Source organism: Oryctolagus cuniculus, chromosome 5, assembly GCF_051225735.1.
Source record: "Oryctolagus cuniculus isolate XC-2025 breed Fujian yellow rabbit chromosome 5, ASM5122573v1, whole genome shotgun sequence".
NCBI classification, from domain to species: domain Eukaryota; kingdom Metazoa; phylum Chordata; class Mammalia; order Lagomorpha; family Leporidae; genus Oryctolagus; species Oryctolagus cuniculus.
The window spans coordinates 108536809-108558006 of NC_142871.1; the positions used below are offsets into that span (position 1 = coordinate 108536809).

Genomic DNA, 21198 nt, shown 5'->3' on the forward strand with positions numbered 1-21198 from the left:
ACTCCTTTCTTAAGTATGTTGCTAGTGGGTATGGAAACATGTACAACTTCAAGGGAGGGTAATTAGCAAAGTTTCTGATAAAAATTCCAAACACATAATTTGTTATTTGGTGGTTCTACTTGAAATGCTTTATACTTCAGATAAGGACATTCATTCATTGTACCAGCATTAGTAACAGAAAAAATAATGGAAACAACCTAAATATCATGGAGGAACGAGTGGTTAAGTATAAAAAACCCAGACATTGTAGAATGCAATAATCTATCATCTTAATAGGCATGAAACTTTTTTGTCATAATAGAAAACAAACTATCTACAAGACAGAGTAACAAAAACTAAAAAAATGTAGAGAATATTTGTAGTGTGTATGTTGTGTGTATGTGCGTGCATGCATGCAAGTTCTTAGAAATGCAGAGGGGACATTTGGATAAGCAAGTGAAATTAGTAACACTGGTTTCTCCACAGAGGGCAATTGAGGGAACCAGGGATGGGATAGAAGGTAGACTTTGGACTACATATGCTTGGGTATGGTTTTAAATCTTGGCCATGTGAATATTATAACCTAACACTATCAACTTAATTTAATTCACCCATTGTAGAATTGATATTTCCATTGTCCCACTATAACATATTCTACTGTCTAGATAGATGATAAGTGGATGTATGGATAGATGGATGGATGAATGGATGGATGAATAGATAGATAGATAGATAGCTGCCATTTACCAGACTCATGGACATTCAGTCTGCTTTTTCTTTTTTTTTTTTTTTTTTTTTTTTTTGACAGGCAGAGTGGACAGTGAGAGAGAGAGACAGAGAGAGAAAGGTCTTGGGCCGGCGCCGTGGCTCAACAGGCTAATCCTCCACCTTGCGGCGCCGGCACACCGGGTTCTGGTCCCGGTCAGGGCGCCGGATTCTGTCCCGGTTGCCCCTCTTCCAGGCCAGCTCTCTGCTATGGCCAGGGAGTGCAGTGGAGGATGGCCCAGGTGCTTGGGCCCTGCACCCCATGGGAGACCAGGAAAAGCACCTGGATCCTGGCTCCTGCCATCGGATCAGCGCGGTGCGCCGGCTGCAGCGGCGGCCATTGGAGGGTGAACCAACGGCAAGGGAAGACCTTTCTCTCTCTGTCTCTCTCTCTCACTGTCCACTCTGTCTGTCAAAAATAAAAAAAAAATAAAAAAAAAATAAAAAAAAAAATAAAAAAAAAAAAAGAAAGGTCTTCCTTTGCCGTTGGTTCACCCTCCAATGGCCGCCGCTGCAGCCGGCGCACCGCGCTGATCCTGGCAGGAGCCAGGAGCCAGGTGCTTTTCCTGGTCTCCCATGGGGTGCAGGGCCCAAGCACCTGGGCCATCCTCCACTGCACTCCCTGGCCATAGCAGAGAGCTGGCCTGGAAGAGGGGCAACCGGGACAGAATCCGGCGCCCCAACCGGGACTAGAACCCGGTGTGCCGGCGCCGCAAGGTGGAGGATTAGCCTATTGAGCCACGGCGCCGGCTCAAGTCTGCTTTTTCTTTAAGACTTTCTCCAGATACACACTGATGGCAGTTTAGGACTGGATCCTTCTTTGTTGTCTGGGATTGTGCTGTGTGTTTAAGGGTATTTAGCAGCATTCCTAACCTCTACCTACCAGATGTCCAGAGTATTATTACACCCTGTTGCAATGAATAAACTTACAGACTTTGCCAAAGGTTTCTCATAGGACAGAAAACCCCAGTGCAGAACCACTGCCTTAAAATAAAATGTAGATGCTGTTGAATCCAGGACTGGCTTAAGAAAATGCTCAAGTGAAGGGCAACTGACTTTTTTTTAAAAGAATGGTCTTTGTACAAACAGCAGCAGAACCATCAAATAATGAAAAAACAGCTTTGTAATGTTCTGAGCTCTATTCCTTCTACTAATCTCAGATGTAGTATTCAGAGAATGAAGATGATTCTAGGAAAAGCCTTTAAAACGTGCATTCCCTTCAGTGGGAGAATGACTATACATCTCAAGTCCTTATCTTCAACAAAATCTTTTGATTCTGAGTATGATTTAGTCTGCTCAGTGCTGGTACTTACAAGCATGATTGTCAACTGTGAGAAATTCTTTATGAATTTGGTTAGATTATTGTTCTGGTAAAAAGTGATTAACACTGCATTTATATTCTGTTATCTTGCAAAAGATCATAAAGGGAGAAAAGGGGCCTTACTTTTTGAAAGAGCTAGAAAGCAAAGGAATTTGAGCCTTATAAGTCTCTTCTTAAGGATTTGCAATTAAATATTTGATAATTTATGTATTTTAATATCCCTATTACATCTAATGACTTTTTTTTTCAAAACGTATCACTTCCAATAATTTCAGCCTGCAGCTGGTATGTATAGACAGAATAAAATCCCTATCTCAACTCAGAAAATGTTTTAGAGTAAAGAGAATACTTCAGAAGAATATAGGATACCTATGTAGCAAGGAGGGCAAGATTTCCTCATTCATGGATTCTTTATTCTTCCCTTCAAATTTTCACAATGTAATGTAGAGGGTATGCTGTAGGCATCACAATTTTTGGAATTCTAGGAAATTTTCTCAGAAAAGAATAGAGTTTATCTAAGACCCACATTCAAAGTCTTTCTTTGCATAAAGAATTTATGACTTTAACATTTATATCACTCTTACCAAAGTAAGAACACCACCTAACACTGTCAGATGATCTGTAGTCAAATACTTGTTTAATTTACTGTATACCAGCAAAATACTTGCAATGGGTAAAAATCCTTGTTTTCTTTTGTTATAGATAGGAACTATAATTCCTCCTCCCAAAAGTAATTATAAACCAAATTCAGTGGGATGATGTTATAGACTCCAAAATATCATATAAAAGAATGGAAATCATTGACTAACTTTTATCATTTTTAATATAAAGACATGTATTTCATAGATATAATTCTAACAGTATAATGACACTTTCCTCCCTCATTCTTCCTTTTTTTTATTTTTTTTCCTTTAGTTTTTGCAATAACATGCTTTCTGTTTACTTTATAATCACAGGATTAATGCTCCACTACATATGGTTTTCAACAACTGAACAGAATATAGACAGGAGCTGTAAACAATAAGCAAATCCCAAGGTGTTAATTTCACTCTTTCACATTCAGGTTTTTGTTTTGTAGTCTATATATTAGGATATAACAAATCAGAGAAAATGTATGATATTTGCATTTTGGAGTCTGGCTTATTTCACTAAGTGGATGCAACTGGAGACCATTATCATTTTTTCCCAGTCTCTACCAGGGTTTTATTCATCCCATAAAGCCTTTGGTGTCTGAGGAAATAGTGAACATAACCCCTCTTTGCCCTTCACAGAGGACTCTTAAGTGCTTTTATTGCTCTACTTGAATTGTTAAGAAATGCAGAAGCTAGAATTTAGATGTTAGCAATAGATTTTGTTGATTATATCAGTGTATGCTGTCAAATTAGGTTACTACATGAAAATGTTACAGAGGAAGTCCATAATGGCTTTGTCATCTATTTCATTGCTCCCCCAGAACAGAGTTATTTATTAAACCCAAGTCATTTAGATTACCTGTATATCTTGGTAATGTTAGGTGTCCATTGACAATTCAATACATACATATTCTACTGCCATTCATGTCTGAATTTCACTTTAATTATTGAACAATGCTGGTATTCAAACTTTGCCTTTTATGTTTAACAGTTTCATTTTTTAAAAGAAAGAAAATCTCTGTATTTTTTTATAGCTGCTGTAACAAAGTACTACAAATGTAATGGCTTAGAAAAACAGTAACATACTCTCTCACAGTTCTGGAGACCAGAAATCTGTGGATAGTCCACACTCCCTCCTGCGACTTTGAGGGAAAACCCCTTTCTACCTCCTGTAGCTTCCAGCCATTGCCAGCACTGCTTGATAACTCCTTGGCTTTTGTTTGAATCCTGCCATTCCCTAGCTCCATCTTCACATCCCCTTCTCCTCCAGTCTCTCTGTCTCTTGTTAGAACAATAGTGATGACATTTAGTACACAACCAGTAAATCCAGGATTATTTCCTCACTTCAAAGTCTTACGTTTGCAAAGACTATTTTTTTAAATAAGGCAGTATTTATAGATTCTAAGAATTAGGACAGAAAAATATCTTTGAAGGGTTGTTTTTCTACCACATAGTCCATGTCCGGATATGAAAACCAAAAATGTTACTAAAATGAAATTTCACTTGAGACACCACATAAAAGATAATTACTATTCAACTGTGAAATTGCAAAACCTAAATATTTGAGGGTATTAGTTCATTATTATGTAAAGTAATATGCCAGTCAAAATATATTCTTAGTGTGGAACTTGGAGGAATTTGGATTTCATAAGAATGTAAGAAGCACATAAACAAACAAAAACTAAAAAATACTAAATATTCTCCTAAAGTGTGTTATCAAGATCTCAGCCTGAATTTTATACTATGTCTAAGTCGCAATATGTTTTTATTTACTTTCCAGAAAAATTTCATTGATTTATGCCTTCAAATGAAATAGCCCATGGTGGCATGCATTTCAAGTGTATTATGATTCCTGAACTTAGCTCAGAGACATACACACACACACATACTTTTATAGCATTTGCTTCATTGTGTATCAGCAAAATATCTACAATTTGTAAAAATCCTTGAATATTTAAGTTTCCTTCGTCATACATAGGGGCTATATTTCCTTCCCAAAAAGCAATTAAAACCAAATTCAATCACATACAGTAGCTACAATACTTTATATCACATCTCAGGACTAAGTGGCAATAAACTTGGCATCATAGTTATGCATAAGACAAGGTTATACATCAAACAGGAATAGGAGGTTTTCAGCATGGATCTCTGATTTCTCAACACATTTTCTCATATAGAATAATTGAATAAATTATAAATATGGAAGAGTTCAGAAGGGAAGTGAGAATACTTAAAATCCCTTAAATATCAGAAAACACATAGAGGTTTTTAGTAACCGACCCAAAGTCACATAGCGTGCTAGTTAGTTTGAGAATTAGCCTATCATCAGTAGCACATGGACAGTCCTCTCCACTTTGTATTCATGAGTGGATCTACTGAAAGACTAGCCTTTTATACAGGGAGAGCAGATAGAATTGTCCTTCAGCTGTGGGTAGGGCAGCCAGCAGGTAAAGGGAAATGGTTTCATTAAGAAAATGTTTCCACTGACCTGCTGGGTTCCAGATGACCCAAGTCCACTGACTTCTGTTCAGCAAATGTGCATTTCTAGTGTGTGATACATCAAACCCTGTACTGTCTGCTGAGGTTACCAAGGAGAATCACACACAGCCTCACTCTGTGAAACAGAAGGCCAGTGTGAAAAACAGACAACTGTGGAAAAATACAATATGACCTCATTTTTACCAGACTTTGCAATCAAATGAGATCCTACATTGTACTAATGCAAGTTCCTGAACATCTTCAGCCCCTCAAATTGTTGCCCACATCTAAGATGCCTGATATCTCATGACACTTGATCGCAGGTTTTCCCAGTAAGCTACTCCCAGATATTTTCCAGGTACTATGATTCTTTTCCATGTACTCTCCCAAGAACCTGGCACCAACACGGCACAACACTACAGTGTGGTAGTGTGCCTCTCTTTCATTTCTGTTAGTTTCTATTAACAGAGTCCCAAAGGAGTGTTTGTGGAACCCCTCCTGATTTTGCTTGCAGAGCCGTTGCTCCCCTTACCACTCATAAACAGATTCAGTCCTGGTGATAGACATCTTGGCAGCTTGGGAGGGTTCAGGAAAAGGACAGGAATTAGGAAAGAGACTGGAAACAGGAGTAATACAGTTGATAGATTATGATTAAGGGGAATTGGAGGGAGAAAGCATTCTAAAGAGAAGAGGGTGAGAAGTGGAGACAAAGATAAGTAAAGGAAGTAAAGGAAGATGAAAAGGAGGTTAATGATAGGACATTTATAATACCCCCTTTAGGTATCAAAAGGCACAGCATCAGAACAGATTCTGTAACTGTAATTTCTAGTTTTAAAACTCCCCTCTGCCACCTGGAATAGTGTGGGTCTCAAATTATTCAACCGCTCACTTCCTTAATTTCTTCATCTTTAATAGAAAAAAAAGTATCTACTTATCTCATAGGATAAATACTGTTGAATATTTTTAAATACTTGAATAAATCTCAGTCCATTATATATGCTACATAAATATTTATTAAATAAATAATCCCATTATAAGAAGTCATTGTTAATAAAAATATACATCCCATAAAAATCTCTGTCTCTTTGAAGTACTGCATTCCTGTCTGTATTGATTGGCCAAGTGTCACTTATAATAGGAGATAGGACAGAGCAGCACAAAAGCACCAGGTGCTGAACTTAACTTTGCTAAACAAGAGCATAAAAGCTAACATTAGGAGAAGATACTTGTTACCTAGAATCAAAGCTAGTTGCACTTGGAAATCCCTACTTTCATTTCACCTTAAGAACCTGGCAATCAAGAGGTCTTAGCTTGTGTTCTGTAAGCAAAATCATCTCAGCATCACCTGCCATCACTGTTGAACAGACTCTTCAAGATGTCGCACAAATCTGCTGGCTCTCAGTAACTAACCTGTCCTGCTGGTGTGGTACTGTTGCATTCTCCCTCGGTTCCAGTGACAACTGGCCTTTAGGAGAATGACAATCATCTTTGTTCCTTACATTCTGCAGGGATCTTCAGGTGACAACTGCTTTATTCACCTCCACTTCCCCTGCTACACTATTTCTTATTTGATAGCCACTTGATCACTTATCAATTGAATCAGTATATCCATTTTCTCTTTTATTTAAGATTATTTGCCTGAAATATTCATTTCTTTTGAGCTTTGTTTTGTGATAAATTTTGCCTTTTTCTTCTATTGTTTACTTTTTAAATTTATGTCAAAACTACCTTAAATTATATTTGCATTGACAGTATACAAATAAAACATTGTTTTAGAGTTTATTAAATTTCATTGTGGTCTTGGGACTATAAGATTTACAATAATTTAGTTTGCTATTTGTATCAAGTAGTGCAAATATTTAAATTATTTCAAGCTATGAATGATTTTTCTAATTGGGATGATGTGGATTTTGGTTCCACTTGGAGTATTTACTATATCATCTTTTGGAAAAATTCCAAGACATTTAGTGTAATTGTTTTTCTTATCAGGAAAAACTCAGAAATGCTGTGCCTTTATTGTAAGAGTGAAAAACAAAGCATTTTTTTCATCATCATGATCACTTATTCAATTAAATTCCCCTCAATTTTTAAATTAGAAGTGCTCTCACAAAAGCTATTAATAAGAAATGGACTCAAAATTAAAGGAGAGTTCACAGTTCTTCCTTCCATTATGAAGCCTGATTGCACATACTCATCAATCCAACCTACTTACAGATTTTCTAAACTTCTTTTTTTAAAGTATTTTTTTAAATTTATTGATTTGGAAGGCAGAGAAACAGAGAGAGGGAGAGAGAGATCTTCTATCTGCTGGTTCACTCCCCAGCTGGCCAGACCAAAGCCAGACCAAAGCCAGGAGCCTCACTCTAGTCTCTCACATGGATGGGAGGGACTCAAGCACCTAGGCCATCCTCTGCTGACTTTGCAGGTGCATCAGCAGGAGTTAGATCAGAAGTGGAGCACCTGGGACCCCAACCAGCATCCATATTACAAGTGGCAGCTTAACCCACTACCCCACCTCAACACCAGCCCTAGATTTTCTAAATTTCTAAAATTTTGTGTGTGTTACCTCCAAACTGAAAGTCTTCCTGGTATAAGAATTTAACTTGACCTTTCTTCTCTCTCTCTAGCAGACTTTAGTTGTGGAGAAGCCATGTTAGACAAAGGCTTAAAGAAGGACAGTTAGGGTCTAGCATTGTGTTGTAGCAGGTAAAACTGCCACCTGTGATGTTGACATTCCATATGGGTGCTGGTTTGTTTCCCAGCTGCTCCACTTCCAATCCAGCTCCCTTCTAATAGCCTGGGAAAGCAGCTAAAGATGGCCAAGTATTTGGACCCTTACCACCCAAGTAGGAGACTCCAATGAAGTTCCAGGCTCCTGGCTTAGGCCTGGCCCAGCCCTGGCCATTGTGGCCATCTGGGGAGTGAACAGCAGTTGCTCTCTCCCTTGCTCTCTCCCTCTCCCTCTGTAACTCTGACCTTCAAATAAATAAATAAATCTTTTTTAAAGAAATCATAAAAGAATTTTAAGAAAGACAGAGGAGGACAAGGCACATGTAAAACCTTAAAAAAAATTAAAAATGTTATGTGTAAGAATAAGAAACAGATGTTCTTGATTGTAAATTAAAGAAGCTGAGGCAAGGGACACTTAGATGGTATGCTAGTTGGCAAAGAAATATGAAACCAAAGAGGTACCTATCTGAATCACATCATTGCCTTTTTATACATAGAGTGATGAGAATATTAACAACGTTTGGCTCAGAGGGTGCTTCTGATATTTAAATCTTTTGCATCTCTGTTATCTATCTGCATATTTTCCTTTCTACTAAAAGCTAGTATATTTACTCATTTCACTGGATTAAACATGATACAATATAACAATTTTAGCATTAAAACATTTTTCATAAATGTCCATTAAAATACACTGCCAGGAAAATTACATGTTACAAATAGTACTAACATGCAGGAGCTATAGCATTTAGAAAACAAGGAAATGACACATTTACTGGTAACATAAGAAATTTTATAAAGAATTTCTCACTGCAATATATATAAAAAACATGGCAGGGACATACATGTACTTTCTCGGAAGAAAGCATCTTCAACTTCACTTACAATCTCATGGGAGTTAATCTCCACATGCAATAAAATCAGAATTGCTTTGTGTTTGAATTTGGTAAAACATTTTAAGTCAATTTTTTTAATTTGGAAAAACTCATTCTCTCAAAATATGCTTTGTGTCTGAGTTTGGATTACTCAGAGCACTGGATGCAAACATACCTCGAAAATTGATATTAAAAACTCAGCAAATAATAAATACTGGAAGTGAAGAGTTAAAAATAAAATATTATCTACTATTTATAAACTGAATACATGTAAGTTTTAGTAGCAATACTCTTGGAAGGAACATTCACCATCAAAATGGACTGACCCAATCGAGAGCTATGAGTTAATAAGTTATAAATAGAGAATATTTTCTACTGAAATCCCAAGAGAAATGTCAACAATGAACTTGAACTGTGCAGCCTTCCTTAATGCCCTTGTTCTGTGAGAATGCTTAACAGCTGCTAAGAAATGTATAAGAAACTCAATGATGTGTTCTTAATTTGTTTTTCTTTTTTTAAATATTTATTTATTTGGAAGAGTTAGAGACTTGAACTGGTATTCATATGGAATGCCAATATTGCAGGCTGAAGCCTAACCCTCTGTGTAATAATGCTGATCCCAAGTGTGCTAATTTTTAAAAGCTAGTTCTTGGGAATAGGGCATGGGAGACAGAGGGGAAGCCAATTTGTATCTTTAGCTAATTTCCCTGGCTAAAATAGTTTCACTATATATTCAATTTCAAGCTACCAACATGAATTCTCTGAATGTGGAGTAGGGAAAAGATGTGCAAAATCAGCTCTCCTGAGCCTGCTCTAGAGTACCTTCACCACATTCAACCAGGTGAAACCTGTGTGTAAAAAATGGGGGGGGGTGGGGACTCAGCAAACTTTCTGGATAATTTGTCTAATTGTACTGGTCATTATGTGAATGTTTTTACTGGATTAAAAACAAGGGAGGGGGCAGGAGGTGTGAGTTTCTGGCACCGTAGTTAAGATGCTCTTTGGGGATACCAGCATCCCATATTGAAGTGCCTGGATTTGAAGCTTCTGATTCCAGCTTTATTCTAATGCACACACTAGGAAGCAGCAGGAGATGGCTCATGTACTGGGGTCCCTGCCACTGACGTGGGAGACAGGGATTGAGTTTTGAGCTCCTGGCTTTAGCCTGGCTCAACCCTGGCTATTGTGGGAGTTTGGGTAGTGAACAAGTGGATGAAAAATCTGTCTCTGTCTCTCTCAGTTCCTCTTCCTTTCAAATAAAGTGAAAATAAGTAGATGAATTTTTAACAGGGAATTTGGGCCATTTACATATCTAGAGGAGCTACCTAGAAACCTTGGAATGTATCCAATATGCTGTGGGGCCCCTCGCACAGGAACCGGGTAGTGTACTCAGAAGTGAAATCACAGTTCTAGGGAAATCTCTGCCATGATGGCTGGTTGGCTGTTCCCTTGATGACTGCTGTGGTTAATCAAGGGTGTAAGTGAAGCTCCTGCTTCAGCAGTCCTGGGGAATCATCACAGATCCTTTCTTTCATATCAGTGCTACACAGGAAAATGGCTTGGTTTTCTCTGTAATTTATTATTATGTACAAATACATTATTTGTCACTCAGAGGGAAGACTACCTAAAATAATCAGAAACTGATGACTATGCCATGACTGTGATAAAGAGACAGGGAGTTCTCACAAGAATCACTGATTAGAGGTCAAGGAACACTCTGTACAGGCTGCTTGAATGGCTGGGCTCGCCAGTTTCCTGATGCTAGTTTAAAAAAGAGAAGGGGCCTTGCTTCAGGATGCTTTTTGTGTGTTCACACTGTTTTTGTTTCATAAAGTGCCCTGACACTGTATCTTTTATGCCTGACCCATCTCTTACATTATTTTAACATTTAGTTTGCTCCTAGTTGTACTGAAATACAACTATGAAATATGGCTGTGCTGCGAGGGATGCATGAAAATCATCATACTCTTAAGTAACAGCATTTTCCTAAATTTGCACACACAGTCGTCATCATTGCATTGATACGTGAACTGGTAAGAAAAGCTGGATGTCTCTGGATAGGTTCTCCCATATTATCTTCATATATCTTCCCTATAATCTTCAAAATATATGTCCCCATATTTTCCTGTTACAAACAGGGAGCTGAAACAATCACACCGCCAATTAAATCTTAAGTTAGTCTTTGTAGGGTTCAGATGCTTTATGGTGCCTCCCTCTCTGCTGTGTACCTTTACTGCCATCTGCTGATAGTGAGTCCCTGGGCTGTGAGTGTCCACACCAGCTATTTTTATGCAGAGCTAAGTGTCACAACTCAGCTAAGACATGCATTTGAACATGGAGAACAGAGCTGCTGCAATGGAACTTAACCTCTAACAACCCAAAATCTAGCCTAAGACGGTTCTTTGAAATGAACGTTCCAAGCTGGCGCTTAATATATATGCTTTCCATTCACTTTAAAGCAATCAACCGCATTCAATTCAATAAACACATAAGCTAGTTATTTTTGGTTATAAATTCAGTATTTGTTAATCTGGAAAGTCACTTATTTGCAATTTATATTGCAAGTTTCCCATACAGAGAACTGATTTTTGTGTTAATTTTAAATGTCTAACTCAGATAAATGAAAGAAACAGAGAAAGGAAGGAAGGAATCAAGGAAGGAATAAAAAAGGGAGGGGAACTTGTCAAAAACACCAGCACCTCAAAGTCTAAAATAAACAAACTGGCATCATTGTTGGATGATAGCCAAGCCTAGTGACAAGAGAAAGGAGCATGTATGTTTTGTACATGTGAGAGTTCAATAGCATAACCAATTTTGCCATATTCTCTAGAAGCAGTTGGTGCTGTCTAGTTTTGTTACTGTTATATCATAGCTTCACGTTGAAATTACATCAGTTGTGTTTCATGTGCCTGCAGCAAGGCATTGCGGTAGTTATTTAAAGCATTTAATTTCATTATGGTTTACTATCAGCATCTCATGTAACTCCAAGATTTGACTTATCAAACATAGGAACCTTACAGAGAAAAACAATCCATACTTCCTTTTTCTCTCTGGAAGGAAAACAAAACACTTACGTGCTTTTGAAATATACCACTAGAAAAAAATATGAGACAGACGCAGTCAAATGCCTTCACTACAAAACAAACCTGAGATGGAAAAAGCCAAAGAAATTAGTCCTTCCATATTTAGAACTGCAAATCATAAAGGCACCTCTAAATGGCTTGTTTAACTTTGCTTCATTCTGCCTCTCAGAAATTAAATATAACTTTCTGTTTACATGGCCCTTCAAAGATAAGGTCTTAGTTTCATCTTCTCTTGTTGTCTTCTCTTAAGATAAAAATAAAAGAAAATGTGGGACTGTGGTCAAAACGACTCTGTAACTTCATACTTTAATGCTCCTCCTCAGTGTCAAACACATAGCAGCTAGAGAGAAAATAACAAAGCAGACAGCAAAAAACAGAAAGGCAAGTTCAAAACAGAATAAACAACTCCCAAGACAAGAAGCAGACAAGAACACCAAGCAGCAAAAGAGGTAAAGCTGAAAACTTGCCAAGACACAGTTCTAGAAACAGGGCAGCTCAGTTTCATCATGGTGATGGAAACAAACTACAAGGGGCTTTTAAAAAGTTCATGGGCAGGCAGAACTGAATTTATTTGGGTGGCAAAAAAAATTTGTGCATAGTGTTTTCATAATAGGCATTTTCATGAACATTTTTGAAACCTTCTCATACTTGTTCAACACTTATGGAAGATATTATATAGATATAGATATACAAAGATAGATATATCCAGACATAATCCATAAAATAGTCAATGGATAATACATATACATATACTTGTATGTATATTATTTGTGTACATATATACATATTATGTGTGGGTATACACATGTGTGTATGCATGTGGGGGAGGCTGCCATCTGTGACTCTTTCAGCAAGCTCCCTGTCTATGAAGATAATAAAATGCAGCCAAAGAATTGCAATTTAACTGTATAAGACTGTCAGCTCTGTGAATAGACCTATGGATACCTTCACCATAAGACAAAGTTACCAAATGTCCATCACCCAAAATTCTGATTTAGGCATCAGAAGATCATAGGGGTTCTCATTAGGCAGGTAAGGTTGAGCACTGCAAAGGAGTACAGAAGGGAAATGGGAATGGGGGAAATCTAAAAAACAAAACTTTCCATTCAAAGAGAACCTGCACAGAGCAATGTCAGAACACACGATGAAACAAGAAAATCAGCAACCAATCAGCAAGAATCACTCTAGGCAAAAGAATTTTGATGGAAGAGTCTGACAAAAACTCTAAAATAAGTGTTTTTAACGTGATAGAAAGCATAAATACAGGAATAAGTTTTATTTAGAATAAGAAATTATAAAAAGCAAGGCAGAAAGAAATTAAACACAAAGTCACAGAAAAAATTCCAGTTATTTGGAATAAAAATACTCATAGAAATTTAAAACTGAATAGATAGTTGAAGAAACTAAGTGATGCATAAGAATACATGACAGAGAAATCAAGATAATTTTTCCAAAAAGAATAAAAATTTGATTGCAAAACTTAAAGGATACCTTATGGGCTTCCAAAAATGTCTAAAGTGTAAGTCCTAAGATTAAAAATTTCAAAGAATACCATGAGGCATTATTTGAGGTGATTTAGGTGAGAATTTTCTAAAACGGAAAGAATATATAATTCTTGAGATCATAAGAGTACTTAGCCTAAGGATTTCAGAGGAATAGTGATTAATTTATACCTAGACTCATTATCACAGATAAAGGCAAGATCTTACAGCTGCCAGAAAGAAAAGGTAAATAAATAATAACACTTTTCAATTGAACTTAGAATGATTTCACATAAATAATAAATTGAAAAAATATTCAAGTACTATATTTAAAATCCTAAAAGAAAAGATTAATATCAGAGTCCATTCAGAGTTAAACTATTATTCCTGGGAGATATGAAATGTGATACATGAATTTGCTATCCATAGATACAAAAACTATTAAAGATATAGTTAGTAAAAAAAAATAGATAAAAAAGTATACCTGGAAGGAAGACACAGGAACTAATACAAAACAATTAAATATTGATAAATTATTTTATCTTTGTGTTTCATAAATGTTTTATCTTAAATTAAAGATTAAATTGAAAATATTATGTTCGATTTTCAAAAGATTTTAAGACACAAATTTTAACAAATTTAAAATCATCATTTTCAGTATACAGTTATAGCTATTGATAGTATTACTGAAAGAGTTCTAGTGTTTCCTCTATGCATTTTCCCGTGAAAATGATATCATATAATCCAAATTATCTATTTTTCTATTTCATATGTTTTCTCATGTTATTACTTACCACTCTAAAATTCTTCATTTTAAAGATTTATTTGCAAGAGTTACAGAGAGAAAGGAAGAAACACATAGAGAGGGAGAATCTTCCATCCACTGATTCACTCCCCTGATAGCTGCAATGGCCAGCCCAGGCCAGGCCAAAGCAGGGAGTCAAGAGCTTCATCCAGGTCTTCCATTTGGGAGCCCAAGATCCAAGCACTTGGGCCATCTTCCACTGCTTTTCCCAGGCCATTACCAGGCAACAAGATTGGAAGTGGAGCAACCAGGGCACATATTGAGATCACAGGCTTTGGCTTTACCTGCTATACCACAACACTGTCCCCTGTAATTCTTATTTAATGGCTGGATAGCATTACTTTATATAAGAGTGCTTGATTTAGTTGATTGGTTAGTCAACTTTTCATTTTTACATTTTTACAATCCTCCCTTTCATTTCAGTTGCCCTGATCTTCCAGTATGAGCAGGGTCTTCTAAAAATTTTCCAAATAAATTGACTTTTAGCATACCTAAAGATTATAGATCAACAAAACGCTGTGTTAATGATCCTGAAAAAAGGTCTATTTCATCAAATTCTAGTTTTTAAAATAACACAACTTGAGTATTTGATTTAAAACTTCATTACAAGCAATATTAGAACACTTCAACATGACTATAATTTGTTTTCATAAAAATCTCTTTAGAGATTCCTGCCTAGTCAGCAAATAATTACTTTTACTTGGATTTTAATATTAGCACTGAATGATTTATGTACATTAAATAATGTGGTTCTCACTAACCATTTATGAGCTAAGAATGATGATCTCCCTTCTGTGGATAATCACACTTCAGGGAAGAAAGGTTAAGTGGTTTGCCTAAGATCACTCAGCCTGTCAATGGATTATCTCAAAATATGATCCTTGAGTCTTTAAATCATTAGACTTAGCTAGGCTCAACAATACTTGAGAAGCATATGGGATATGCACCCAGTTTTTTCCTCTATCAATTTATGGAGCAAAATGTGTAATATGTTTATAGAGCATTTTTTGTTTCTCATGACAAAGGTCTATAAGAAAATACAAGACATTATAAAAATGAATGTGATCAGAGTCTACATGTAGAAAACAACTGACATAATTAGAGTATCAATTTCTGAAACAGTCCATACAGTTAGCAGGCAATGGAATCAACCATTTGTTGAAGTGTTGGAGAAGAAAGAGGGGGAATAACAGAAAACAAATAGTGTGGGTTACTTTTGTAGAACTGCAGTTCAGGATTTTATTTCAACAAGCTCTGAATGAACAGAGATCTTATTTAAGAAAAAGGACATGTGCATCCATGGAGGCTTTTCCCTCCATCTCCAGTGTAAAGCACCGATACATGTCAACTTGGCCTTATCAAAAATGACAGGAAACATGCTTCAGAGTTTCTGTCAATACATAGCTCATACAAGTGGGAAATTCGTAGAAGTCGAGACTGTTTTATGATAATCTAATCAGAATTAGAAATGACCTTGGAAAACCAGAGTGAAGGCGGGAAACGAGTGGGATGATTAATTGGAAGAACCATATCAAATTTGCAGCACTAGGTAGGAGGAGACAAAACCAGCTGTGCCATTTGGATGGGAAAGGGAGGAAGTCACCAAGGGTTAGTTTGTTTGTTTTTTTTTTTCCCAATTAACTCTACAAAATTATTTTAAGAAAAAGGATTAGCAATTTATGTAACTAATTGTTTTTTAATAAATTTTTTTTTTTTTTAAGTAGAATGGCCAACTGTCCGATTTGCGAGGAGTTTCCCTGGAGTTAGCACTGAGAATTTTGCACCTATGGAATCTCTTACATCAGGAAAACTGGAAAGATTAGTTAAAATTAAAAATAAATTTAGATGGGGGGAGGGGCGGTGCTGTGGAGCAGTGGGTTAAAGCCCTAGCCTGAAGTGCCGATATCCTATATGGGCACCTGTTCTAGTCCCGGCTGCTCCTCTTCCGATCCAGCTCTCTGCTGATGTCCCAGGTCTTTGGGCCCCTGCACCCATGCCCACGAAAGGGACCCAGAGGAAGCTCCTGGCTCCTGGCTTCGGATCAAAGCAGCTCCTGCCATTATGGTCATCTGGGGAGTGAGCCAGCGGATGGAAGACTGCCTCTCTCTATAACTCTGCCTTTCAAATAAATAAAATCTTTTTTAAAAATGTAGGTGGGTTTAATGTACAAAATTTGGAAAATTTGCAAAAAATGAAGAAATCTTCCACACTCTCAGTTTGCAGAAATAGGCACCACTAATATCAGCACTGTACTTCTAATGCTATTTCTTTGAAATAAACTTCATAACAATGCAAGTTGCAATTTGCTGCAAATGGCCTGTTTCAAGGTAATACCCTCTGAATTGCTCTTTTTTAAATTCTAAATAAACAGTTTAAAAAGGATTCAAAATACCTCAGGATATATATGTACCTATTCATCGGATCACATCACTCTAAAGTCTCTGATTAATTTTCAATTGTGTATTGACCATTTCTTCTATTCATTCTTCAAATTCCCTTAACCTTACGCTTTTCTTTATCTCTGAGACACAGTACCAGCCAGTACATTAGCAGCATGCTTTCTGAGTTCTGATAGCTGTATCACAGTGTAATCTTGCTGCTCAGGGGTATGTAGCTTTCATTTCTTATTCCATTTCTATTTTGCCTGTAGGCTAGGGAGGGGAAATTTCTACCTAGGGATTTTAGGGTCACTTAACATTAATGTTACTTGTTCAATAGTCTCCTACATGACTGAGACCATATGTCCAACCACAGTTAGCACTTAAAATCTTTCAACACCTACTTATATATGTAAAACTATTTTTGTTTACTGGGGACTTAACTCTGAAAGCATTTAAATTCCTGATTAAAAGTAAGGAGGAAAAAAAGGAAATACAGTGTTAAGAAACTGTATAAAAAATTCACACTTGGTTGAGGCCATGTTTCAGCATTATTTTGATCCAGAAAGCACCTCTTTAATTGAAGCAGCACTTACCACCCATGTGTGAAGGTACTCTGTTGTTGCCAGTAACACATGCAACAGTGGCTTCTTCTGTTTCACTTCTAGCTACACAGTGCCAATTGGTAGCCCTGAAGTTACTTGCATGATTGAAATGGCTGCAGGTGGAGAACCTCCAATGCAGAAGAAAAACATAGAAACAACCTATACTCAGGTAGGTATGCAAATACCTGTTTGCAAATACTCAATGTGCCTTCAATATTCTAAGTCTTTGCTTTTAAGTTAGTAGGCATTAGTCTTATTTCTTAACTGAACAAATTCCCTTATAAATACTCTTTAACAAAGCACCAGGAAATTCATCTCATGTTTTAGGTATAATTAAATATATTTAATGTTTCCTGGCACTAAAATGCTTTATTAAATTTAAAATAAATTGATTTTCCTGCCACATTTTGGAATTAATATATATTGTTCTTAAATTTTTTACAAAAGAGATAGCTCAGGAATAGGGAAATATTAGCCAGATATTACATAGTTCTTAAAACTTTATCTTCTTGTATTATGATATGGGAGTATTGGTGCTGTGTTGTTTAAATGTCCATTGCTGGGCCAGTGCCATGATTACTTGGTTAATCTTCTGCCTGTGGCGCCAGCATCCCATATGGGTGCCGGGTTCTAGTCCCGGTTGCTCCTCTTCCAGTTCAGCTCTCTGCTGTGGCCCGGGAGGGCAGTGGAGGATGGCCTAAGTCCTTGGGCCCTGCACCTACATGGGAGACCAGAAGGAAGCACCCGGCTCCTGGCTTCGGATTGGCGCAGCACTGGCTGTGGCAGCCATTTGGGGAGTGAACAATTGGAAGGAAGATCTTTCTCTCTGTCTCTCTCTCACTGTCAAAAAAAATTTTTAAAAAAAGATGTCCATTGCCAGTTTTTCTGACATGCACTGGCCAGAAAATTTTTCTTAGAAACATCAAATGAAGCTAAATTGAAAGACAAAAGGATGTCTGTCCCTCCAGAGACCAGGCAATTTGCTAAATTCTTTCAGTTTTAATGATGTGATTCATTCCACACTTCTGAGTATGACTTTATTGCAATACATTTAAGATAAAGAATTTCTGATTCATTTGATCATCATGGAGAGTTAATCTGTATAATTAGAGCTCCAAAGTGCTAATTTTGGTGCACATTAAAGCTGGCAATATGAATGGCCCTAATGAATTGGAAATTTGATTTGTTTCCATTTCTTTTATATAGACTCATGGTGAGTGTATATAAGCACCCAAAAGAAGCACTGTCATTCGCATAAGCACATGATGTTTTCTATATATGGTCATATGCACTACCTATTCTACAGGAACCCTGAAAACCGAGAATAACTATCTCCTTTCAGTGGCTAAGAAACTATCAGATTTGTCCACAATTTTACAGCGATAAGAGACTTGACCCCTGGCTTTCTGATTCTCAATGCCTTTTTATTCCTTTATAATATTCTCCTGACTGAATCAGACTCAGGACTGTTTGAAAGGGTTGTTAGGGTAGGAATAAAATTGTTTTCATTTAAAAAAATTGTCCTAGGACCCAAGAGGGTCAAATATTTAGACTTTAATACATGGAATAAACAAGTAGTGGAAGACAAATGCAACACTGTAGAGCATTCAGTGCTATTACATCTTTACTAACTCCTTCTATTCAGTCATCTTTATTGAAAGTTCCATATTCTCTCGCAAATAACATGTAATTTAGACATTATTGGTTCACATCTTTGATAAGCAGAATGCAGCAGGTGTTCATTAAATATATTTTTGTTGATGAAAATGGTAGATGTGACATATATATAGCCTTTTTACAAATCAGTCACCTTGCCTCTGGGCTAAAGTAAAGCTGATCAGAATGTCCAAAAAAATACAAATGCACAAACAAGGACTAACCCATGAGAATGGAATTTTTAATTTCATTGAAAATAATTTGGGTAATTTTAAGGTGGAAAAGAGAAACTACTGAGACTCTCCAGTGCTGTTCACCATTGCTACTCTCAGAGCTGTCACAGGATTTTACCAGTCTCTGTTTCCTTGCCTTCGGCCCAGCTTACGTTATCCCCTTAGCTTAGCTCTGGCACACCTGGGGAGATTGTATGTGTTTGAGACTCTTAGACTAGCCCCAAATCCAAAAATGGGTTATAGTATGCATAGAAATTCCCACTTTAGGATGATTCAATGATTTCATAATGGTGCCAAAGCAATAACTATTCTGTGGAAAACCCATACTTCCAGTTTTAAGTTTTGCCCCACTCCTAGGCTAGGAATATGTGATACATCACTCTTTCTCGATGTTGGGCAGCCCCAGTAGACCACAGCTGCCATCAGTCACATGACCACAAAGGGGTGCAACCGACTCTACTGTGTACTGTTTTTCTGTTTCTATTCCATTTATTTCTACCATGATATTTCCTTCTATCTGTTGACTTTTGACTTGGTTTGTGCTTCTTTTTTGAATTCCTTCAGGGTAAATTTAGATTCACCAATATTTTTCTTTTTTCTCTTTGTTTTCATATTGTTATATGAGAAGTCAAGAGACAAAGCGAGAAAGAGAAAGCTCCCATCTGCTGACTCAATCCCCAGATGCCTGAAATGGCCAGAACTGTACCAGGGCAAAGCTGTGGAGCTGGGAAGTCAATCAAGGTCTCACACATAGGAGCAGGGACTGAATGGCTCAAACTGTCACATACTGTCTCCCACGGTATATATTGACAAAAAGCTGGAATTGGGAGCCAGAGCCAAGAATTGAACCAAGGCACTCCAATATAGGATGTAGGCATCCCAACCAGTGTATTTTTTTACGTTCCATTTATTTATCTTTATTTGAAAGGCAGAGTGGAGTTGGGGATGGGGCAGTGAGAGATCTATCTTCCATCAACTGGTTCACTCCCCATATGGCCACAACAGCCAGGGCTGGGCCAGGCTGAAGCCAAGAGACTTAAACACCATCCATGTCTCCCATATAGGTGGCAGAGACCCAAGTACTTGAGCTATCACCTGCATTTGCAGGAAGGGCATTTGCAGGAAGCTTGATCAGAAGCAGAGTGGGAATGCAAACCCGGGCACTCCAATATGGGAACCAAACCTCTAAAATGACAACTAACCACTGTGCCACAACATGCAGCACCAACTGAAATCTTAAGTACCAAGCTAAGCACTCACCCCTCTTTTTTTAATGTAGTCATTTAGCACCATTTAGAACTACTTAGAACTACTTTTGCTGCAAGCCATGTATTTTGATACGTTAGATTTTTTGTTTGTCTCAAGAAAGTTTCTGATTTCCTCCTGACTCATTGATTATGCATGAATATGTTAATTTGTGCATAACTTTCACTTTATGATACTGATTTTTAATTTTATTTCGTTTGTTGTCAGAAAAGATATTTGGTATGATTTCAAACTTCATGAATGTGTTAAAACTTGTTTTGTGTTATCTATCACAGAAAATGTTCCAAGTTCTTGAGAATAATGTATTCTGATGCTGTTGGGTGAAAAATTCTGTACATATTTATGAGACGCATTTGGTCCATGGTGTTGTTCAAGACTTTGTTTCCTTATTATATACTTTTAGAAATTTTTATTTATTTGAAATTCTGAATTACAAAAGAAGGAGAGAGAGAGAGAGAGAGATCCTCCATCTGTCAGTTCACTCTCCAGGCAGTCACAATGGCCAGAGCTCAGCTAGGCCAAAGCCAGGAACCAGGACCTTCACCTGGGTCTCTTGCTTGGGTGACATAGGCCCAAGTACCAAGGACATCCTCTGCTGCATTTCTCAGGCATTTAGCAGGGGGCAGTATCAAAAGTGGAGCAGTTGGGATACGAACTGACACCCACATAGGATACCAGCATCCCAGACAGCTTTACCACAACGCCAACCCCTCCTTATTATTTTTCATATGAATGTTTTATTCATCTTTGAATGATAGCTATTGAAATCTCCTGCTATTATTAGGTTGCTATCTGCTGCTCCTTTAAGTTCTGTCATGGTTTACTGCATTTATTTGGAGTACTGATGTTGGGCATTGATATAAATATATATACACATGAAAATACATCTTTTTGAGCATATATATAGTTAACAT

General features: G+C 37.1%; 1 protein-coding gene across 1 annotated transcript in view; it reads left to right on the forward strand.

The window, feature by feature from the left end:
• EYS (EGF-like photoreceptor maintenance factor) overlaps positions 1-21198 on the forward strand; it is a 1804868-nt gene that overhangs the window by 1468158 nt on the left and 315512 nt on the right. Inside the window, 1 exon segment of the mRNA XM_089333540.1 lies at positions 17193-17298. Within this exon segment, the coding sequence (XP_089189666.1) occupies positions 17193-17298 (106 nt within the window).